This window comes from Tauraco erythrolophus, chromosome W (genome assembly GCF_009769465.1).
Source record: "Tauraco erythrolophus isolate bTauEry1 chromosome W, bTauEry1.pri, whole genome shotgun sequence".
Lineage (NCBI taxonomy): Eukaryota > Metazoa > Chordata > Aves > Musophagiformes > Musophagidae > Tauraco > Tauraco erythrolophus.
The window spans coordinates 29479484-29504625 of record NC_141497.1 but is presented as its reverse complement, the minus strand read 5'-3'; the positions used below and the strand labels follow the sequence as shown (position 1 = coordinate 29504625).

Genomic DNA, 25142 nt, shown 5'->3' with positions numbered 1-25142 from the left:
TATCCAGGATCAGAAGCCCACTACACCCTGACTGAAAAAAAAAAGATACTAGCAGCATATGAGGGGGTTTGAGTCACTTCAGAAGTTGTTGGTACAGAAGTATATCTCCTCTTGGCACCGTGATCGCCTGTGCTATATTGGATGTTCGAAGGAAACATCCCCTCTACACATCATGCAACTGATGCTACATGGTGTAAGTGGGTAGCATTGATCATGCAACAGGCTCAAACAGGGAACCCCAACTGCCCAGCAATGCTGGAAGAGATGATGGACTGGTCAGAAGGCAGTGATTTTGGAGCATTGCCTGATAAGGTGGCTCATGCCCAAGAGGCACCATCATATAATGAGTTATCAGAAGATGAAAGGCATTATGCTCAGTTTACTGATGGATCCTGTCGTGTTGTAGGCAATCACTGGAAGTGGAAATCTGCTGTGTGGAGTCCCACAGGACCAGTTGTTGAAGCTGTTGAAGGAGAAGATGAGTTTGCAGAAGTGAAAAACATCCAGTTGACCCTAGAGATTGCTGAATGAGAAAAGTGGCCAGTACTCTTATCTCAATATTGACTTATGGATGGTGGCAAATGCCCTACGGGGGTGGTTACAGCAACGGAAGAAGATCAGCTTGTAGCGCAGAGGTAAATCCATCTGGGCTGCTGCACTGTGGCAAGGCATTGCTGCCCAGGTAGAAAACATCACTCTAAAGGTACAGCATGCAGATGCTCACATGCCCAAACTGTGCCACTGAAGAACATCAAAACAACCAACAGGTAGAGAAGACTGTCAAAATTGAAGTGGGTCAGGTGCTCCTGTAGGAGCATAAGGGCAAGTAATTTGTAGCTCAATGGGCCCACAAAACATTGAGACATCTAGGGAGAGATGCAAGAAAGACATTGAGATGCTGGAGGGTGTCCAAAGAAAAGCAACAAAGCTGGTGAAGGGCCTAGAGAACAGGGTCTTATGAGGAGGGGCTGAGGGAACTGGGGTTGTTTAGTCTGGAGAAAAGGAAGCTGAGGGGAGACCTTATCACTCTCTACAACTGCCTGAAAGGAGGTTGCAGCGAGGTGGGTGGCAGTCTCTTCTCCTAAGTAACAAGTGATAGGATGAGAGGAAACCTCCTCAAGTTGCACCAGGGGAGATTTAGATTGGATATTAGGGAAAATTTCTTCACTGAAAGGGTTATCAAGCATTGGAACAGGTTGCCCAGGGAAGTGGTTGAGTCAACATCCCTGGAGGTATTTAAAAGATGTGTGGATGTGGTGCTTAGGGACATGGTTTAGTGGTGGACTTGGCAGTGTTGGGTTAACAGTTGGACTTAATGATCTTCAAGATCTTTTCCAACCTAAATGATTCTGTGATTCTATGCAACATACAGATGGGCTTGTGATCAAGGCGTGGACCTGACCATGGAGGCCATCACGCAGGTCATCTATGAAAGTGAAACATGTGCCACAATCAAGCAAGTCACACAAGTAAAGTCTCCCCAGAATAGAGGACGGTGTCTGGGTTTTCAATATGACGAGACCTGGCAAATTGACTATATTGGACCACTGTCATGAACATGCCTAGGCAAACTCTACATACTCACCATGGGTTAAAGCAACTACTAGGTGGCTAGAAACATACTCTAAACCATGCCACTGCCCAAAACACCATCTTAGACCTTGAAGGGCAAATTTTGTGGTGACATAGTATCCCAGAAAGAATTAAGTCAGACAATGATACTCATTTCTGAAATAACCTCATAAACTCCTAGGCCAAGAAAAATGGCATATCACATCCCCTATCACCCACAAGCCTCTGGAAAGATTGAACAATATAATGGACTGTTAAAGACTATGCTGGGAGTGTTGGGCATGGAAGCACTGGGATATAAATTTAGCAGAAGCCACTTGGCTGGTTAATACCAGAGGATCTGCTAACCATCCTGGTCCTGCCCAAACAAAGCCCCTACATACTGTGGAAGGAGATAAGGTCCCCATAGTACACATAGGGAAGTGCCTGGGAAAGGCAGTGTGGGTTGCTCCTCCCTTGGGAAAAGGCAAACCCATTTATGGGATTGTCTTTGCTGAAGGACCTGGATGTACTTGGTGGGTAGTACGGAAGGATGGGGAAATCCGGTGTGTACCTCAAGGAGATTTAACCTTGGGGCAAAATAATCCATGATGTGAATTGTGTGTTGTAGGAAGTAATATAGCAGGAATTACCTGAACCAATGAAGAGTGAGCTTCGCAAGTAACCCAACAAGTGCAGCAATGACCCAAATCAAGCTGGTGTTGGTGTCCAACAACTGATCATGCTGCTTCTCCTGTCCTGAGCGACTATCTTGACAGATGGGGCCCAAGTCATAACCTGTTCTTATGAACATTTTGGCCAGTGATGGAGGCCCATGGAATGGGGAAATAATATCTATCGGTTAAGAGAGAAGGGATAGTAGTTAATGAGAATGTATAAATCTGTATGTGGGATGTAAAGATGGTTTAATTATGTCATATAAGTTACAAGTGTTGGCAGGAGGAGATTTCAGGAATGTGAAATAGATACAATGGGATGAACAGAAAATATGCTAATGTTTTAAATTATGTGGAATGAGCATGACACAAATGGGATGGAATAAGCAGTAGAGATTGTACTGAGTCTGGAATGGAGTTTACTTTCCCCATAGCAACCCTCATAGTGCTGTGCTTTGTATTTGTAGCTAGAATGATGTTGATAACATACCAATGTTTTGGATACTGTTGAGCCGTGGAGAAATCATCTGGCCGCTGTAGTATCCTGTGAAAGTTCTTTCCCTGTGCAGGCTGGCTAAGAAACACCTGTGGCTTGTTACACTGGGAAAGTTGCCTTGAAACAGGTGCTGTAGCATTCAGCCAATCACTCTGGGAGATGGATGGTCAAGTGACCAATAGCCTTGACCCATCTAGTAAACCATGTGACTTCAAACTAATTAAGGTGGGGTGTTTACTCCTAAGAGTGAGGAATTTCTTTCTGAGCTTTGGAGGGGTGTGGGCTTGCTTTAGAGTAGAGCCTGAAGCCTTCCCATTGCATTGGAACATTGGTCTGCTTGGAGCCACCTGAAGCCTTCCTGTTGCGACGTTTGGTGGCCCTGATGTGATCCAGCTGCAACTAATATCAGAAGGTACGGGCTTCTGTACATGGGGCTTCAAGGGATGAACTCTAGATCAGCACTCTGCAAAAGAAAGCACAATTTTTTCCATCCTTAAATCTGTGATAACAATTGCAGGGGCCAAAATAAGTGATGAAGCTCTCTGTGAGCTACTAAATTGGGTGGCAGAACATGAATGCCTGGCTGATCTTAATGCCCTCTTTAGCTCAGAAGCATGGAAGCAGCTAGGGGATAAGTTAATTTATGAAACTGTGCTTGGATGAAAGAACCTGACTGGCCTATTATGTATTTGGGGGACTGTATATGATATAAGGTAGAGATGGACAACAGAAAGAAAGGAAAAAGAATTGTCAGATTCTGATGAATCAACAAGTGAAGTTTCTGAAGGGGATGATGAGTTATCTGAAGGGGGACTGACCCCGGACAGCACGGGTAGTGCACCAGTTGTGCCCTCACTGTCCTCAGATACTGAGAAAGTCGTGGGGACTGCATGGAGGCTTTACCCCTCCCTGTGGGATTATGTCCCACCCAAGTATCCTCCTCCTCGTGATTTTATGATGCCGGAATACTCCTCTGGACAAGACAAATCATCAGAGCGTCCCCCACCCTTTGCCCCAACAGCCCCCCCTTTCCTGTTCTGCATCACAGCCAGTTACTTCAGCCAATACAGCAGAAACTGTTCTTCCTACTGCTCCGCCATTTGCCCCTCAACCAAGCCAGGCACCACAAGGACTGTTCCCGGGCATGGCACCCTGGTCTTCTGCAACTTCATGTCCTGCGCCGTCATCCATAGTGCCCGGCTATCTACCACGGGCACAGATGGAGCAACCCCCAACAACGCATTTCATAATACACCAGGTTATGGCAGGATTGCAAGGAATGTCACAACAACTAACAGCATTAATGGAGATGTTGTGGCAGGTTACTGCTGCTGGATCTGTGCCGGGACAATCTGGGCTGGCCATGCCAACCGGCCCAGCAACGGCCCCGGAAGTGGCGCCAAGCATGCCACTGACAGCTCCGGCAGTAGCACCTTCACAGATAGTGGTGCCGCCACAAGCTTCTACAACCCGAACTGCATCTCCGTGGACTGCTCCACAACCGACCACAGCCTCTGCCTCCACACCACCCATTGGCCCAGCATCTGCACCCTGTCAGAAACCATCAGACGCACCCCTGCCTGACAATGTTTCGACACTGCAGGAAGCCGTGGCAACGGTCAGACGACAGCAAACATGGCTGGCCCACAACTGTCCCTGGATGCTTCCCGAATGTAAGGTGACTGTACGTCCAAAAAATTCAAAACGGTTTTGGGAAGAAGTCAAGAGGCGGGCTCTGGAGGCTGGGGTTTGGGACCTAATAGAAAAAGTCGGGTTGCCTGAGAAGGGGCCTGAACAGGTTGTTCAGGGAAGTAATGAACGAACAGAGGATATTACCCAAGCCTTTCCAGTACAAAAAGCGCTTCCCAACTCAGGCCAAATTGATAAACATGAAACTATTGCCTGGAAAGTAGTCCAAGATCTGCAAGCCAAAGTAGCGCAATATGGACTAGACTCTCTTTAGGTCATGCAGATTATCAGGATATTGAATACTGACCTACTCTCCCCATTCAACGTTAAACATCTAGGTCAGGTATTATTTCAACCAGTGCAATATACTGTTTTCGAGGCCAATTGGAGAAGAATGGCTGAGAGCTGCAGCCGGGAATATGCAGTTACCTCCAACTGACCCTAGATACAGAGCTCCAGCAGATGCTCTACTGGGAGCTAATGCTTTTGCCGACCCTGATTTCCAAGCTACATGGCATCCTCAAGTTCTTGAGCAAGCTCAAAAGATTGGCATGGGAGCCCTATTAAAAGGCATAGATATGGCTGCCCCGAAAACACGGTATGTGAAGATATATCAGGGGCAGAAAGAACATTTTTTTCTCCTTCGTAGAGAAAATTGCTGCAGCCCTTGAAAAACAGGGTGAAGATGAAAGCTTGAGACAGCTATTATGCAAGCAGCTGGCAAAAGACAAGGCCAATGAAGAATGTAGAAAAAGCATAAATTCTATGCCAGGGGAACCCACACTGACAGAAATGATTGAAGCTTGTTCTAAGCTGGAATCCGAAAGCTATAAATCTGCTCTGGCTACAATTCTGCGGCCTATTCAATTCAAAAACTCTGATCCGGAACTGAAAAGACAAAAGACAACCTAAGAGGGAGAATAGACAAAGACAGACCAGACAAACAGAAGAAACAAGGACAACAGGAGACCTGCTTGCTGTATAAGATGCGATAAGCCAGGCCATTCTGCAAGATACTGTGAATCCTTGTACCATGCCAATGGTTGACCCCTGGCACGTTCGGTAAACTTCCCCAGGAGCGCAATGGGGATGTGTGCTCAGACAGAAATGTTTCCCCAGGGCATGGTACCAGCCCAGGCCTACTCAGCCAGCTTACAGCCAGCACAAAGGGATCAGCTGGGGTGGATGTGCTCACCGCAACAACAGTTGTCTTAGAATCCTGTTGTGTCTCTAAGGCTCCCTTGGATGCATTTGGGCCTCTAGGAAATGGGCTGAGTGCATTGTTGGTGGGAAGATCTAGTGCCATCATTCAAGGGATCTTTGTGCACCCAGGAGTTATTGACGCTGACTTCACAGGACACATTTGTGCCATGGTTTCCACACCCACCCCCCTGTTACTATTCCGGAAAAAACTCGAATCGCCCAACTTGTGCCCTTCAAATCATGTGTTCCTAAGGCAAAATGACAGAGTCGTGAAGGTGGTGGCTTTGGTTCTACAGGACTTCGGTAAGTTTATTGGACCGCAGATATCTCCAGCCAAAAGCCACAGATGACCTGCACCTTAATATTGCCAAATGCCCAGCTGTCTAGGATTCGGCTCCGAGGTTTGATTGACACGGGTGCTGATGTGGCAATCATCTCCTCTGCGTGGCCTTTAGCCCCTGTGGGGTCAGCCATTGCAGGACTGGGAGCAACCGCACAGAGTTATCTAAGTGAACGACCTGTGGTGGTGAAGAATGCAGAGGGTCAAACAGCTACGATTCGGCCCTATGTCACTACAGCTCCGCTTAACCTCTGGGGGTGGGATGTCTTGGCGGCCTGGGGAGTACGAATCGGGACAAACTTTTGATGGGGGCCACTGTACTGAAGGGCGCACGGTATCCTACGTTGCCTTTGCGATGGTTAGCAAACAAACCCATCTGGCAACCCCAGTGGCCCCTACCAAAAGAAAAATTAGTCACCCTTCATCACCTAGTTAAGGAACAATTACAACAGGGACACCTTGAGCCTTCTACTAGTCCTTGGAATACTCCTGTCTTTGTAATTAAGAAGAAATCAGGAAAATGGAGATTGCTGCAAGATCTCTGAAAAATCAATGCAGTAATGGAAAGCATGGGGGCATTGCAGCCTGGTATGCCCTCACCCGCCATGATTCCAGCAGGGTGGGAAATCCTGATCATTGATTTGAAGGACTGTTTTTTCACAATCCCCTTGCATCCTAATGACAAACCAAAGTTTGCCTTTACTGTACCTACGGTTAACAACGCTGAACCTGCAAAGAGATATCAATGGAAGGTCCTACCTCAGGGCATGAAGAACAGCCCGACTATCTGTCAATGGTACGTTGCTCAAGCTTTGTCCAGAGTCCGCGAGCAGTTTCCTGAAGCATACTGCTACCATTACATGGATGATATCCTGGTGGCAGCATCCACCCAGGAGGAGCTGCTGAGGATACAGCCTTGGCTGCTCACTGTTCTGCATTCTTATGGATTGCAAGTGGCTCTGGAGAAAGTTCAACAGCATCCTCCTTGGAAATATTTAGGAGTCAAAATTCTGGACCAAACTATATAACACCAAGAGGTGCAATACTTGGGTTCTATTAAAGCCTTGAATGATGCTCAGAAATTGCTGGGCATCATCAATTGGTTACGTCCCTATCTAGGGCTAACCACAGCGCAACTTGTGCTGCCCTTTAATATTTTAAAGGGGGGCCCCAAGTTGAATTCACCTCTGAAACTGACTCCTGAAGTGCGGTGAGTGCTGGAGGAGGTTCAACAGGCCATTTCTGCCCGTCAGGTTTACCGAGTAGATTCCTCCATTGATATTACCGTTTTTATTACCACTCCAGATTCTCATCCTACAGGTATCATTGGCCAATGGAACAAACAGTGGTCTGACCCCTTGCATATTCTGGAATGGGTCTTTTTGCCGCACCAACCAAAAGACAGCATCTACGTTATTTGAATTAATTGCTTGTCTGATAATCAAATGCCATCAGTGCTGTCTACAATTGATGGCAGCAGATCCTGCCACAATTGTTCTGCCAGTACAGTAGGAATACTTTGAGTGGAGCCTTACTAACAGTGCTCCTCTCCAAAGTGCGCTGGAAAATTGCTCAGGACAAATTGCATATCATCTGCCTAGCCATAAATTGTTGCAATTGGCAAGATCGACAAGCTTTACCTTGCGGCCAAAATATAGCTGAGTGCCAGTGCAAGGACCCACTGTCTTCACCGATGGGTCTGGGAAAACTGGGAAAGCTATTGTTACCTGGAAGGAGGAATCTGAGTGGCAGGTGCTGGAAGGCCATGAGTCAGGCTCAGCCCAGTTGGTTGAACTGAGGGCTGTTGCCATGGCCTTTCAACGGTTCTCGCAGGTACCTTTGAATTTAGTCACTGATTCCGCTTATGTGGCAGATGTAACGCAATGCTTAGATTGTTCGCTTCTGAAAGAAGTAAATAATGCAGCTCTGTTTTCTCTATTAAAAACTTTATGGTGTGCAATTCAAGCTCGAGTTCACTCATATTATATTCTGCGTATTCATAGTCATATTAATTTGCCAGGTTTTATAACAGAAGGCAATGCCAGGGCTGATATGCTAGCTAACTGTGGGGAAAATGACTGAAATTGGAGGGGAATGGGAGAACATTGTTCCCCAGAATTCAGCTAATATTAGAGCTGCTCTGACATGAAACACAGCTGCTGCTCTCAGGAACAAACAAGGCCTCAATATCCTTGAAAGGGGAGGAGAGTGGTACGGAGGTATCACGGCTCATCCCTGTTATCAGGGATGAGAGGCGCCTGGTAAAGATAACCATAAAAATGCCATCAAGGAAAGTGAATCACAACCGCTGCCTCAGCAGTGATGGCGAAATTGTGTCCTTCAGCTACTAAATCACACCTCCACCCGCCTCCGAGCTGCGACCACCCCTCAAACGAGCAATTTACACCAATCCCAATTAGTGAACACCCCTCACGAGAGAAATTTACACCAATCCTAATAAAAGTTATGTATGACTAGAGTCACTCGAGCTCCACCTAAAAGATACGAAAAAGGTATAAAATGGCAACAAACAAAGGGGATGTTAGGGAGAAGCCCCCCCATCGGAACGTCTGGGATCAGTCGACGGGCTGAACCTCTCTTCTCCCCCCCCATAGGGACGCCTATTGGGTAAGAACTCTGTGTTATGTGCACTTACTTAATTACTTACTAACATCTTGCTAGCTATTTAGTATTATCACTGATCAGTAATTGTTTTATATTATCACTGCAGTATTTCAATTAAAGTTGTTTTTGTAGTCAGTCACTATCACCGGCTATCCTCGAACCTGTGTTCTGTCACGAATAAAATATATATGCATGTTTCCGGAAACTTTTGAATTATTATAAGGAGTTGGCCCATAGTATTGCTAGTGACGATCCCTTAATAAGTGGGCGAATCACCCTCCGACCTACTGAGCTGCCAAGAGAAGGCAGGGGGAGTCGGACCCAAGGGTCTCGCCTAACTTGGGAGCTGGTATACTGGCCAAATTACCTCCTGTTTGTCTATTAGTGACGGATCCCACGATAAGTCAGACGAATCACCCTTCAACCTACTGAGCTGCCAAGAGAGGGCAGGAGGAGTCGGACCCAAGGGTCTCGCCTGACTTGGGAGCTGATAGACTGGTCGTTTTGACCTCAAAACGTGACACTAACCCTGCATGGGTAGCACCTCAGCCTGACAAAATTGCACAAGCCAAGGCATCGCATATTTTCTTCCATCAAAGTGCGCATACCCTGCAGAAACAGTTCCGCTTAACACCCACTGAGGCTCGGGACGTTGTCAGTGCTTGCGCTGACTGTCACGGACTTGCTGCACCTTTGCCATCGGGGGTAAACCCCAGAGGCCTAAAGGCCCTGCAGCTTTGGCAGACGGATGTAACGCATGTTCCTGAATTTGGCAGGTTTACGTGTCTATTGACACTTTCTCCTCAGCTATGTGGGCATCTGCTCATACTGGGGAGAAAGGTGGCGATGTCATTGTCCATTGGAAACTCGCTTTTGCAGTCTTGGGCGTGCCTTTTTCTGTGAAAACTGATAATGGCCCGGCCTATGTCTCACAGAAGAGACAGCAGTTTTTACAACTATGGTGTGTAGATCGTGCTTTGGGTATTCCGCATTCTCCTACTGGCCAAGCCATTGTTGAACGTGCTCATGGCACTTTGAAGCGTGTTTTAGAGAAACAAAAAAGGGGGAATGCATGGAGAAACCCCACGGAGTCACCTAGAAAAAGTGTTATATTCAGTTAACCATCTTACAGTGCCACCAAATTCAAATAATCCCATTTTTTTGAATCATTTTCTTTCATTGCAGTCTTCAGGCAAGACATACCTGCCCTGAGCAAAAGTCTAGGTACGCAATCTACTCACTAAGACGTGGGAAGGCCCCTATGAGCTTATTGCTTGGGGTCGTGGGTATGCTTGCGTTTCTACAGATACTGGGATACGATGGCTACCCGCAAGATGCGTTCGCCCTGACCTACGGCATCAGAAACAGAACAGGCAACGTTCGAACGATGGCCAGAACGCAGGTTATCAATTGAATGATCCTTCTAATGGAAATAATGACATCGGCCATCAACCTGTTCCTTCTACGAGCAGAGATGAAATTTTAAGTCTCCGTTGGAGTCAGAATGTTAGAGCCCTTAAGGCTATTTAGAAATAATAACTGAATGTATAACTGGTTTGCTAGATGTATCTCCCATGGCATTGCTGGAAAATCTCCCTGCCCGATTTAAATTTATCTTAAACAAAAAGGGGGTTTTGTGGAGAAATCTTCTGGCTGCTGCAGCATTCTGTCAAAGTTCTTTCCCTGTGCAGGCTGGCTAAGAAACACCTGTGGCTCATTACACTGGGAAAGTTGCCTTGAAACAGGTGCTGTAGCATTCAGCCAATCATTCTGGGAGATGGATGGTCAAGTGACCAATAGCCTTGACCCATCTAGTAAACCATGTGACTTCAGACTAATTAAGGCGGGGTGTTTACGCCTAAGAGCGAGGCATTTTGTCCTGAGTTTTGGAGGGGCGTGGGCTTGCTTTAGAGTAGAGCCTGAAGCCTTCCCATTGCATTGGAACATTGGTCTGCTTGGAGCCACCTGAAGCCTTCCCGTTGTGACATTGAGCAGCGCTCCCACAACATCAAAGCTGTCTCTCCAACTCCCCTCCCCTCCAAGGCTGGAGGTGGGCAAGAAGTTGGGAGGGGACATAGCTGGGACAGCTGACCCAAAGGGATATTTCGTACACTATGATGTCATGCTCAGCAATAAAAGCTAATAGAAAGAAGGGAGAGGGGGCATTTGTCTTCCAAAGCAACCACTACACATACTGAAGCAATACTTCCCAGGAAGTGGTTGGACAGCACTTGCTGATGGGAAGTATAGAATAATTTTTTTTGCTTTGCTTCTGTGTATGGCCTTTGCTTTCTTTCATTCAACTGCCTTTATCTCGACCCATGAGTTTTTCATCTTATTTTCTTCCTCTGTCCTGCTGATGAGGGGGGAGTGAGAGTGGCTTGATGGGCACCTGGTAGCCAGTCAATGTCAACCCACCACATGTGCACACAGATGCAGAGGAAAAGAGACAGATGCGCATACATATAGACATGAAGAGATGTGCGTACATGCAGATGTTGAAGAAGAGAGACCAAAAGATGCATGTGCACACAGAGATGCACAGATGGAGAGACAGAGGGACATGTGCAAAGAGAGATGCAGAGGAAGAGCAGCAGAGACGTGTGCACACACAGATGCAGAGGAAGAGAGATGTACACACACAGAGTTGTGTGCATACACAGATGCAGAGAGAGACAGACACAGGCAGAAAGAGAGACAGAGAGGCACATGCGTGCAGACTAAGAGGCAGAGGCAGGTACACGCACACAGATGCAGAGGAGACAGAGACACACACACACGTGCATACACAGACTGGAGCACCCCCAGACACAGAAAGAAACATGGAAGTGCGCACAAAGATGCAGAGGAAGAGATACAGACAGATGCACAGCACACACGTGGAGAGACATGCGTGCAGAGAGAGAGGTAGAGATGTGAGCGCACAGATGCAGGAGGAAGAGAGACACGCACACGCAGACATGCGTGTGCACACAGACGCAAAGAAGAGACAGACATGTGCACATGCACAGATGCAGAGACAGACATGCATACACACAAAAGCAGAGGAAGAGAGAGACAGAGGTACGCACACACAGAGGAACAGACATGCATGTACACAGAGGCATAAAGTGAGACAGAGAGAACGACGTGTGCACACACAAATGCGTGCACTGACAGATTCAGAGGAAGAGTGTCCGAGAGACACTCATGCAGATAGACACACAGACGTGCACAGATGCAAAGGAAGAAAGGCACGAGCACGCACAGATGCAGAGATATACAAGCATGCACACACAGACATAGACAGACATGCTGTCATGGTGACATGCAGCCATGGTGTCATGGCTCCATGGTTGGTGTCACCACCACAATTTTGTGGTTTTCAATAATGGCTGGCACCTTTCTCAAAGTGAAATGAGGGTCTTAGCAAAACAGCTAGCAGGGCTCATTAACAGGGATTTAAACTAGACTTGAAGGGACATGGAGATAATATCAAGCTTGCCCGTGACAAGCTGAGAGCACCTGAAGAGCAGCAGAAAGGAATTCCAGACACACCAGTCAGTAAGTCAGATTCATCGGAGGCCCAACTTAAATGCCTCTATGCAAACACATGTAGCATGGGGAATAAACAAGAGGAGTTAGAAGTGTGTGCACACCTCCAGGGCTATGATCTTATTGGCATCACAGAGACATGACGGAATGGCTCCTATGACCAGAGTGTCAGAATGGAAGGATACAGGCTCTTTAGGAAGGACAGGCAGGGGAAACAAGGAGGAGGTGTTGCGCTTTCTGTCAAAGACCAGCTGGAGTGCATGGAGCTCTGCCTGGGGATGGATGAGGAGTTGACTGAGAGCTTATGGGTTAGGATTAAAGGAAGGGCAGGGACAGCTGATATTATAGTGGGGATCTGCTAAAGGCCACCTGACCAGGAAGACCAAGTGGATGAGGCCTTCTATAGACAGATAGGAGCAGCCTCACATTCACGAGCCCTGGTCCTCATGGAGGACTTCCACCACCCTGATATCTGTTGGAGGGACAGCATAGCAGGGCAGAAGCAATCCAGGAAGTCCAAGTGACAGAGAAACCAATGAGGAGAGGTGCAATGCTGGACCTTGTTCTCACCAAAAAGGAGGAGCTAGTGGAGAATGTGAAGCTCAAGCAGAGCAAGCTCACTACCCTGGATTTCAGGAGAGCAGACCTTGGCCTCTTCAGAGAGTCCCATGGGAGAAAGGCCTGGAGGGAAGAAGGGCCCAAGAAAGCTGGTTCATATTCAAGGATCACCTCCTCCAAGCTCAGGAGCGGTGCATCCCAACAAAGAGGAAGTCAGGCAAAAACACCAGAAGGCCTGCATGGATGAACAAGAAGCTCCTGGACAAAATCAAGCACAAAAGGGAAGTCTGCAGAGGATGGAAGCAAGGACAGGCAGCCTGGGAGGAATATAGAGAAAAATGTCCAAGCAGCCAGGGATCAGGTTAGGAAAGCTAAAGCACTGATAGAATTAAATCTGGCCAGGGACTTCAATGGCGACAAGAAAAGCTTCTATTGATATGTCAGTGATAAAAAGAGGAATAGGGAAAATGGGGATCCTCTCCGAAAGGAAAAGGGAGACCTGGTTACCCAGGACATGGAGAAGGCTGAGGTAACAAATGACTTCTTTGCCTCAGTCTTCACTGGCAAGAGCTCCAGCAGCACAGCCCAAGTCACAGAAGGCAAAGGCAGGGACTGGGACAATGAAGAACCACCCACTGTAGGAGAAGGTCAGATTCGAGACCATCTAAGGAACCTGAAGGGGCACAAGTCCATGGGACCTGATGAGATGCATCCACGAGTACTGAGGGAATTGGCAGATGAAGTTGCTGAGCCACTAATCATCATATTTGAGAAGTCGTGACAGTCCAGTGAAATTCTCAATGACTGGAAAAAGGGAAACATAGCCCCTACTTTTAAAAAGGGGGAAAAAAAAGACCCGGGGAACTACAGGCCAGTCAGTCTCACCTCTGTGCCCGACAAGATCACGGAGCAGATCCTCCTGGCGACTATGCTAAGGCATATGGAAAATAAGGAGGTGACTGGCGACAGTCAACATGGTTTCACTAAGGGTAAATAATTCCTGACAAATGTGGTGGCCTTCTATGACGGGGTTACAGCATTGGTAGGTAAGGGAAGAGCAACTAACATCACCTACCTGGACTTGTTCAAATCATTTGACACTGTCCTGTACGACGTTCTTGTCTCTAAACTGGAGAGACATGGATTTGACGGATGGACCACTCGGTGGATAAGGAATTGACTGGAAGGTTGCACTCAAAGAGTTGCGGTCAACAACTCGATGTCCAAGTGGAGGCCAGTGACAAGAGCTGTTCCTCAGGGGTCAGTACTGTGGCCGGTGATGTTTAACGTATTTGTCAGCGACATGGATGGTGGGATTGAGTGCACCCTCAGCAAGTTTGCTGATGACACCAAGCTGTGTGGTGTTGTGGACACGCTGGAGGGAAGGGATGCCATCCAGAGGGACCTTGACAGGCTGGAGAGGTGGGTCTATGCGAACCTCATGAAGTTCAACAAGGCCAAGTGTAAGGTCCTGCACGTGGGTCGGGGCAATCCCATGCACAAGTACAGGCTGGGTGGAGAATGGATTGAGAGCAGCCCTGAGGAGAAGGACTTGGGGGTGTTGGTTGATGAAAAGCTCAATATTGAGCTGGCAACGTGCGTTTGCAGCCCAGAAAGCCAACCGTGTCCTGGGTTGCATCCAAAGAAGTGTGGCCAGCAGGTCAAGGGAGATGATTCTGCCTCTCCTCTGCTTTCATGAGACCCCACCTGGAGTACCGTTTTCAGCTCTGGGGCCCCCAACACAAGAAGGACATGGAGCTGTTGGAGTGGGTCCAGAGGAGGGCAAAGAAGACGATCCAAGGCCTGGAGCACGTCTCCTATGAAGACAGGCTGAGAGAGTTGGGGCTGTTCAGCCTGGAGAAGAGGAGACTGAGGAGACCTTATAGTGGTCTTCCAGTACCTAAAGGGGACCTACAAGAAAGCTGGAGAGGGATTTTTACAAGGGTGTATAGCGATAGGACAAGAGGCAATGGCTTTAAACTGAAAGAGGATTGATTGGTTTTAGATATAAGGAAGAAATTCTTCAATCTGAGCGTGGTGAAACACTGGAACAGGTTGCCCAGAGAAGTTGTGGCTGCCCCATCCCTGGAAGTGTTCATGGTCAGGTTGGATGAGGCTTTGAGCAACCTGGTGTAGTGGAGGGTGTCTCTGCCTGTGGCAGGGGGGTTGGAATTAGATGATCTTTAAGGTTGCTTCTAACTCAAACCATTGTATGATTCTATTCCTACGCAAAGACGCAGAGAAATGGAGATGCCGCAGAAATGTATATGCGCTGAGGCAGTGGAGGAGATATCGATAGATGTGCACATAGAGACATGCGCAGACTGATGCGTAGAGAGAGACAGAGAGAAGCACACACGCAGAGATGCAGAGAGAGACAGACAGAGGCATGCACACACAGACGCAGTGTTGTGGTTTACACCTGGTAGGCAGCTAAGCACCACACAGTCACTTGCTCACTCCCCCTACGGTGAGATGGAGGAGAGAACTGGATGGGCAAAAGTGTGCAAATTCATGGGTTGAGATAAAGACAGTTTAATATGAAATAAAGAGAAAAAATAAAAACAAACACTCCCCAAATCCAGAAAAACAAGTTATGCAAAAATCCCACAATTTTTCACTACCAGCCAGCTGATGCCCAGCCAGTCCCTGAGAAACAGCAGCCCCAGCAAACTTCTCCCTCCCTGTCTAGTTTTTATTGCTGAGCATGACATCATACAGTATGGAATATCCCTTTGGTCAGCTGGAGTCAGCCTACTCACTGGCAGGGCAGTGTGAGAAGTAGAAAAGGCCTTGACGCTGTGCAAGCACTGTTCAGCAATGACTAAAACATGAGTGTGTGTCGTGGGTTAGGCCGATCCGGCAACTAAACCCCACGCAGCTCTCCCACCCCAGTAAAATGGAGAGGAGAAAAATGTAATAAAAGAGCTGAGGGTCGAGACAGGAACAGAGAAGCACCCACCAACCACGGTCCCGGGCAAAAGAGGCTGTTTTCTTAAAGCAAAACTATTTATTAACAGCTACCTAGAAAGGGAAAAAAAAAAAAAAGCACACAAAAACAGTTACTTGAGAGAATAACAAGAAAACAAGGCCAGGTCTTAAAAACAACACCACTCCCCCTCTTTTGCCTCTTATTCCCGGCTCTACCTCCTCCCCCCAGCGGCGCAGGGGGGCAGGGAATGGGGGAGTGCAGGTCAGTTCATTCCATGTTGTTACCGCCGCTTCTCTTAAAGGAAAAGGAGTCCTTACACCATTGTCCCTTGCTCCAGTGGATCCCCTACTCACGGCGAAAGCGTGAAACCTGCCCGCTAGGAGGCAAATCCTTACCCCATTGGATTTGCCCCAAGTGCGGGCTTTACCAGTCCTGGGCTTTTAAGGAGCTGTAGCCACTCGCTCTGGCGTGGGTCATCATACAAACTTTAAATGCGCTCCGGCGTGGGTCGTCATATTGACCTCAAATGTGTCTCCATACAGACTTAGATGCGTAAATGCGTAAATGCGCCTCGACCTGTGCCCATGATTCACAATAGTCTCAGGCATCTCCTTTAATGAAACACCTCCCCATCGGCGGGGGTCATCCCACAGACTCTAGATGCATACCATACTCAGGCTCTGGCATCTCTTCTCGACGTGGATCCTCCACGGGCTGCGAGTGGGTCTCTGCTTGCTCCACCGAGGACTGGTTGCAAAGGGGCTGCTGGCAAGGGGGACTCAGCCGCGGCACACGTTGTTCCGTTCCATCTTCACTGACCTCTTATCTGTGTGGCCGTTTCTCTCAGATCTCAGTCCTTTCTGGGTGAACTCGGCCCGGTGGGCGCCCCGGGAGCGGAGCTCTCCCTGAGTTCCCCAAGCGGCTCTGCTGCCGCCATCCTCGACGGGGTGGGCACCGGCCCGGCCCGGGCCACCAGCCCGGCCCGGCACCGGGAGTGGGGGCCGTGCCCCCCTCCCTTCTCCTTGCTCCTGGGCACAGGCACACCTTTCCGGTTCCTTTGTCCCGACGTAAATAGGGCAATTTGCAGAGGCGTCGATTGGCTCAAGCCCCGAGGGGGATGGGAGTCAGGTCTGATGGGCAGCTCCTGCCACCCGGACCTCCCCCCCCCACTTCAAACCATGACAGTGTGTTATCAACACTGTTTCCAGAACAAATCTAAAACATAGCCCCATAATAACTATTATGAAGAAAATTAAATCTATCCTAGTCAAAACCAGTGCAATCTCTACCCCATACCATTTATGCCATGCTCAGGTCCCACACTATCTGATATATCCTCATTAACCACCACCACCCATCCAATCCTTTGATATTTACACCGATATAATTCCCTTAGTCTATGGACTACTCTTGTAAAATATCCATAAAATGTCTATTCAGTTCATTTATTCCATGACTTTGGGCTCCAACTGTTATGGTGGTCACTCAGGACAGGAGAGCTGGTGTGTTGCGTGGAGTTACTGGGCACCAAAGCCAGCTCAGGTTGGTTCACTGCTGCACTTGCACTGCTTCTTGGAGGTGCATCCTCCATTGGTTTGGGTGATTCCTGCTACAGTACTGTCCTGATTTTGGATGGGATTGAGTGAGTTTTCCTTTTTAGTAGCTAGAATAGCTCTGTTTTGGATTAAATATGAAATTTGTTATGAGAAGAATGTTGATAGCACACTGATTTTTATAGTTGGCACTGAGGCCTCAAGGACCTTTCAGCTTCCCATGTTTTTGCCAGTGTGCAGGGGCACAACAGGCTGGGGGGTAGAGTATAGCTGGGATAAAGGGCCTACAACTCCCTTATGATTTGAACTTAGACTTAGGACTGAGGAACAAATTGGCCAATGGAATATTCCATAACATGCAAAGTCATGCCCAGTATATAGATGAGGGTTGACCAAGAAGTTAGAATCGTTCTCTCTTCTGTGAGACTCTCTCTTCTCAGACTCTTGGAGTTCTATCTCTCTCTTGCTCTCTTTTTGAGTATGTCAGTCATCCGAGCTTGTGGTGTTGGGACTTCTCTGTTACAGCATTGCTTGCCGAGACAGGACAGGCTTGGTCACTGGGTGGTGAGTAATTATAATGTGCATCACTTGTTTGTATATATTATTATTATAATTATTACTTTTAATTTTATATTATTATTTTTATTTTTAATTTGTTCTTATCTCAACCCACGAATCTCCTTCCCTTTTGCCCTTTAATTCTCTTCCTCATTCCTCAGGGAGTGTCAGAGGGTGAGCAAGTGGCTTCATGGCATCTAGTTGCCAGACGTGTTAAACCACGACAGTCCTTTATGGCGCCCAACGTGGGGCTCGAAGGATTGAGATAACAACAGATTTGACCAGAGTGTGTTAAAACAAATTTGCTATAAATATTCATTATGTTTTCTTGGATGTCACTAGCTGGAATATTGTTTTATATGCTTTCAGAGTTGATTTCAAAGTTGTATTATTTAGCACCTTATCTGCTGTATTTGTCAGTGTTTTTACGTGGTTTATGCTGTTTGTCAGTATTTATATGCGGTTCACTATCTCTAGATGTTGGATTGGGATGAAAGATATTATTTCGCTGATTAAGGGCATCGCTGCCTTGTGCTATGTAGTGCTGATAATAGCAAGTGTTGGGACCAATTCTGTACCTGTATTCAGCGGTGCAGAGGTAGGTGGCGATGTGGGCTTCATTTCCGAGCATTACGCGCCACCTGGTGGGCATTGTTGCCAATTACACCGGTTGCTGTTTTCCTTTGGAGAGCCGATACACGAGGGGGACGTCTCCCTTCACTTTCCCCTCTCCCTCTAGACCATTTACAAAAGCTTTTGAGGATTCTGAGAATGTTGAATACCATTGGAATGGTCAAACGTGTACGATTCTGTTCCAAGGTCTCCCGAATGTACATCTAATTATGAATAACAATTAGGGTTAATCAAGCATTTAGAAATATCTACCAATTAGTTACCGATATCACATCAGTTGTGGACTCAACCCTCATGAAAAGCACTGCGGCTACTCAAACCCTGACACCTGCAATGCCTAGTCAAATCTCAAACACAAGTACTGCACCTACTCAAAAAATGGGAGGTATTTCATGGGCTATACCATTATCAGTTGCCCCATATGGAAAAGTCAGCACATTTTAAAAGGAGTGGAGAAGAAGAAGAAGAAGAAGAAGAAGAAGAAGAAGAAGAAGAAGAAGAGGAGAAAGCAGGGCCATCATGACAACTAGATGAAGAAGTGAAGGCAGGTTACTCTAAAGCAGGCCCATCACGAAAACAGGAGGAAGAACTTTCCAATTCCTCTCAAGTAGAACTTTGCGGAAGAGAGCTGAGACAGAATTGGAAGAAGAAGAAAAGGAAGAGGAGGCAGGTTATGCTAAAGCAGGGCTGTCATGACAACGGGAGAGAGAGGAAGAACTTGGTAGAAAAGAGAGGAAGATCTTATAGACTAGAAGGTAACCACCGGATCTCTAACCATGAATGAGCTGAGAGACATTTGAAAAGATTACAGCCATCATCAAGGTGAGCACATTGCCACCTGGCTGCTCAGATGCTGGGACAATAAGGCCAGTAGCCTGGATTTAGATAGTAGAGAAGCCAGGTAGCTGAGAGCTCTCACTACAGATGGAGGCATTGATAAAGCAATTGGAAAAGGGATGCAAGTCAGCAGCCTTTGGAGATGGCTCCTGGCAGGTGTAAGGGAAAGGTTTCCTTTGTCATGGTTTAGCCCAGCTGGCAGCTAAAGGCCATAGAGTTGATCACTCACCCTCCCCCACGCCCTGGGGATGAGGAAGCAAATTAAAGGGGAAAAGGGAAGGAGACTTGTGGGTTGAGATGAGAGCAAGAGCCCTTCTTTCTGGTCAACCCTCATCTATATACTGGTGTCATGGTTTGATGTGGGGGGGGTGGGGGTTCTGGTGGCAGGAGAGGGGCTTTGCTCCCTGTGACCTCCCTGGTTTTGGAACCGGGTCAGACTTGGTTCTGGCCACCAGATCGGACTGCCATCCCCCTCGGGGTTGAGCCAATCAGTGCCTCTGCGAATTGCCCTATTTAAGTCAGGACAAAGGAACCGGAAAAGGTGCTTTGCCCAGGAGCGAGGGCACTGCCCCTGGTTCCTGGCTCCTGGCCGGGCGGCTGCCTGCGTCGGGCCGGCACCGCTCACTGAGGATGGCGGCGGCGGAGCCAGCTGGGGAACTCGGGGAGCACCCCACTCCCAGGGTGCCCACTGGGCTGAATTCACCTGGAGAGGACTGAGATCTGAGAGAAACAGCTGCATCAACACCAGGTCAGTGAGGATGGAGCGGGAGGAGGTGTGCCAGAGCTGAATTTCCCCTGCAGCTGGTGGTGAGATAGCAGGCGGCCCCCCTGCAACCAGGACGGCCTTGGTGGAGTAGAGACTCGCTTGCAGCCCGTGGAGAGGAGATGCCTGAGCCTGAGGACGGTCATGTTGGGTTGCACGACAAGGCAAAGAGGCATCTGGAGTCTGTGTGACGACCCATGCCGGAGCGAGTGACTACAACTCCCTAAGAATCCGAGACTGTGGTAAAGCCCACACTGGGGCAATCCATGGGGAAGGATTGTTTCCTGTGGGCTGGACTCACGCTGGAGAAGTTTGTGGATTTTTCCTCGTGAGTAGGGGATCCACTGGAGCAGGGGAAAAGGGCGTAAGGACTCCTCCTCCTTTAAGAGAGAAGCAGCAGTAACAGCATGGAATGAACTGACCTGCACTCCCCCAGTCCCTGCCCCCTGCGCCGCTGGGGGGAGGAGGTAGAGCTGGGAGGAAAAGGAAGGGGAGGGGGAGGAGGAAGGTGTTGGTTTTAAGATCTGGTTTTGTTTCTTTTTATCCTCTCACGTAACTGGTTTTGTTTCCCTTTGTCCTTTTAAGTAACCATCAATAAATTGTTTGCTTTTAAGAAAGCCAAGTCTGTTTTGCCCGGGACCATGGTTGGTGGGTGCTCCCTCTGTTCTTGTCTCGACCCTCAGTCCCTTTATTATATTTTTCTCCTCTCCACTTTACTGGAGAAGGAGAGACTGTGAGTTTTAGTTGCTGGATCAGCCTAAAACCACGACAACTGTGCATGATGTTGCATGATATGGAATATTCCACTGGCCAATTTAGTTCTCAATTCTAAGACTAAATTCAAAACATAAGGAGACTTGTGAATCCTTTGTCCTGGATATGCTCCCCCTAGCCTGTTGTGCTCCTGCACCCTGCCAAACCATGGGAAGCTGAAAAGTCCTTGATGTCTCAGTGCCAACTATAAACATCAGTGCGCTATCAACATTCTTCTCATAACGAATCCCAGACTAAAACCAAAACAAAGAGCTCTTCTAGCTGCTAAAAAGAAGAACTAACTCTGTCCCAGTCAAAACCAGGACACCTTTCAAGGAAGAGATTGCATGTAATCCAGGCAAGTGAGTCAACATTGAGAGAGGTATCCAGTACCTGAGGGAACTAACCATGTGAGAGGTGATTTATTATGACTTGAGAAACTTGCTGTTACCCGAAGATCCGGATAAAGTCCAGAGCACATGATCCATGTGGCAGAAGGTTCTACGGAATGTGCCACCATCATATTCTTCCTCATTGGCAGTGATGGATCTCAAAGAAGATGCATGACCCGTGAGTGATGTGGTTACTCGACTCTGACAATATGAAGAGAGTACTTCCCTACAGGTTTGCATCTTGTCTGTGGAGAAATTGTCCCAGGAGTTCCGACAATTTAAAGAAGAAATGTCCTACTTCCCACCTGTACATTCCAGTATTTCAACTATTAGGACCAAGCTTTCCCTTACTCAAGAGAGATGGTATACACCACAGGGCAGGCTGTGGTTTTAGCTGCGTGATCATGGACAAGACATGAGAAGGTGGAATGGAAAACCTACCTCAGTCCTAGAGGTACGGATACGCCAGTTGCAAGGTAAAACAACCAGAAATAGGGATTTTTCCAGTTCTTCTAAGTTATTGCTCCCATCTCCAGTGAGCAGTTTCCTAAACTGAGTGGGAGAGCTAATCCTACCCTTAATCCTTTCCTTGTTCCAGTCTCCAGTGAGTAGTTCAGACCAAGTAGGAGAGCTAATCCTTCTCACAATCCTTTCCTCGATCCTAATCCTGTTGATCCTCCTGCACAAGAAGTGAGTTATGGAGATGCTAGCCAGTGTTACAGGGGCCCTGTTTCCAGCCAGGTGGAGAAGAGGGACAATTGAGTTTACTGGACTGTGTGGATTCACTGGCCTGGCACATCAGACCCCCCAAAGTATAAGGCTTTAGTGGACACTGGTGCCATATGCACGCTGATGCCATCGAACTTTAGAGCAGAAGAACCCATTTATATTTCTGGAGTGACAAGGGGGTCCCAACAGCTGACTGTGTTGGAGGCCAAAGTGAGCCTAACTGGGAAGCAGTGGCAAAAACACTCCATTCTGACTGGCCCAGAGACTTCGTGCATCATTGGCATAGATTATCTTAAGAGAGGGTATTTCAAGGACCCAAAAGGGTATCGGTGGGCTTTTGACATAGCTGCCTTGGAGACAGAGGAAATCAAGCAGCTGTTTACTTTGCCTGGTCTCTCAATGACCCTTCTGTTTTGGGATTGCTGAGGGTCGAAGAGCAATAGGTGCCAATTGCTGTTGGAGTGCAGAAGAGACTGCACGAAGAAAACTCTGTGTAAATAGACTGGAGCTCGAAAGTTAGGCCTCAAGGGCAGAATGCCTTTGAAGTTAAGGATAAGAAAACTATGCAGTATGATAAGGGAGTAGTGTTTGCTTAGAGCAGAGCTTCGCTAGGCGGGTACCTGTTTGAAATAAGCTGTTAAATATGACAAGCGTATGTATCATCCAATAATGGTGTAGAAAAGGTGTGGTCTCAGGATTATTGGCAAATACCGTCTATATAAGCAATAAGAACTGCGCAATAAACGAGGCTTACTGATCATCATAGGATGTGTTTGTCTCCCGTCGACTCTGACAAATGGTGACCCCGACTGACAAAGGCGTCACGGTCAAGCGACAAAGGAGTTCGGGTCCCACAGCGGCAGGGACGGCGAAAGTGCAAAATCTTAAAGACGTGCACCGCGCCTTGGGCGAAAGTGCAAAATCTTAAAGACATGCACCGCGCCTCGAGTGACCGTATAGACGAGCTCGACCGATACGTGCTGCCGAAGCCTGGAGGGCCGCAACAGCACTGACGATAAAGGTATGGAAAGGCAAGCAGCATATGATTTATTTGCAGCATTTCTGCAAATATGGCAAATCAAGGGGATAGATTTGCAAAAGGAATTCACTGTCGCGCCGGAGAATGAGCTGGGCTCACGTTCGGCACATACCCGAAGAATGAGCTAACCTCACGTTCGGGACCTTATTACTTGTTGTGAACGAGTGTGCTAATTTCGCAGAAGGAAGGACGAGTGACTACAGGCGGCCTATAGAGGAAAGCCGGAGCAGATCTACTGTCACGAATTAGGAACCAAAAGAAAGAAGAAGTAAGAATCTAAAGACAGAAAAAAAAAAAAAGCGACAACTGCCTCAACAGAAGGAGGTAAGAGACTGGGAACGATGGGAAGCACAGCTTTAACAGAACATAAGTCTGTAGTTCAGGTGTTGACAAAAGTGCTAGAGAAACAGAACAGCACCATTAACAGTACTGACTTGATAAAACTCCTGGTACTCCTGGTTTGGGTATCAGCTCACATACCAGAGGCAAACTCTTCAAATATATACATGACAAGGACTTGGGACACTATAGACGTTAAACTTTGGGACGCAGCCACCCGTGGGGATGCTGCCGTGCACCGACAGCTGACAGCCTGGTGTGCTGTGTTCGAGGCCTTTGTGAAATATGTTCATTTGATTCGTGTCAATATGGTGGTAAGGAGTGGGGTGTGCCTATTCAAGATAAATGATTATCTTAGTTTAAGATCTCTGTGAAATGCAAAAACACAAACCTGCGAAATTCCTCATGATGCTGTCGACCACCAGAGTGATACACAGGATGCTCTGGCACTGCAGAACAAAGAGCTCTGGTGACAGTTCATCGTGATGCAAAATGAAATAAAAGGAAATGGTGAAAAGTAGAAAAGGATGGAGAGCATAGATGCTGGGAAGCTCTCTTCAGGTGGTCACCTTCAGCTCCAGGATTTTTCAGTCATTTAAAATATCCTGTGACAATACTGTTAATAGCTGCAGCTGCTTTAATATTGCTACTGACACTGCTGTACATATGGGTTTGGTGTGTGTATTTTCAGTGCACAAAGTGTTATATCAATCAGGAAACTTATGCAAGTAAAAGAATTTACTTGATTTAATAAAAAAGGGGGGGCTGACAAAGGGGATACAGAAATAGACAAAATCACATAAGAGGGTATATATTAGTTATTGCTTGCTTTTAAATACTAACAAGTTATTGTTTAAATGTTCAATACTAACTGCTACATTAACTGCTGAATGAATTATTGCTTGCCTTGATTAAGTTGTGAAGTCCCAGTCCCTGCTGGCTGCCCAGGGAGGAGGTTGGTGAGAGAGATAAGACAAATGCCAGCAAAGTCGTAACTCATGACCCACACATCTGTAGGGAGGAAGGGAGACAAAAACTAGCCTATGTGGGCAAGATAAGGACTAACAAGAACTAACATTTGTCTTCAGGCAGTAATAGGTAAGAGACAACCAGATGTCCACTCAAGGACAGGCCAGGCTGGAACCGGTTTGGCTCTGCAAACGCAGCCAAATCGGGAATTTTAAAGAAGAGGTGAAAAGTGCACAGTGAGGAAGACCTACAGCCTTCATCCTGAAGACCCCTGCCCACGTGAGGAAGACCTCCGGCCTTCATCCTGAAGACCCAGGCCCACGACCACCAGGAGGCGTGTTGAGGAGGAGCCTGAGGCGGATCCTGAGGCGGGGACTATAGAAATGATCTCATGGGAAAAAACTGACCTTTTTGGGGGGGCTATGAGTGTGTTTGTATAAATACAAGAAAAACTGCCACGGCAGGTGTGCGTCTTGGTGGAGCGGAGACTCCCGGCGCACCCAGCGCTGTTTGCTTGCTTTTATTCGCCTAATAAATTGTAAACTTTAATTGGAGTTCTGTTTGGGACTCACTCATTTATCACACCTTGAAGGGCACGGCGGGAGAGAGCGAGGGCGAGGGAACATCAGCGTCCGCCTCCCCCGGTAGCCCCGGCAGCGCCGCTGGCACCGGCAGAGCCAGCAGCCCCATCCCCGCCTCCGCCGCGGCCCCACCGGCAGAGGAGCTGTGCGGAGCTGCCGGCCTGGAAAAGTCATCATCGAATCCTTTTGATCCAGGGCCCCGAACGAAAGACAGACTTATTGCTTTCCCCCTCTTCCAACGAAGTCGGTACATCGGACCCCCGCGCCCGGCGGCGCCCCGGGAACGCCGCTGCTGCTGCCGGCCGGGGCCGCGGGCGCGGCGTTTGCCTCGGCGCTGCCGCTCGTGTGCGGAGCGAGCCGCGGCTGGAGGGGACGGAGACATGGCAACAAC

At 47.9% G+C, this 25142-nt stretch overlaps 1 protein-coding gene across 1 annotated transcript in view; it reads right to left on the bottom strand.

Moving 5' to 3' along the window:
- The window catches only part of LOC147526298 (E3 ubiquitin-protein ligase RNF38-like), a 126536-nt gene extending 101676 nt beyond the window's left edge, over nucleotides 1-24860 (bottom strand). Inside the window, exon 1 of the mRNA XM_086630134.1 lies at nucleotides 24756-24860. Coding sequence (XP_086486260.1) covers nucleotides 24756-24860 — 105 coding nt within the window. The remainder of the gene's footprint in view (nucleotides 1-24755) is intronic.
- Between the last annotated feature and the right edge of the window lie 282 nt (nucleotides 24861-25142).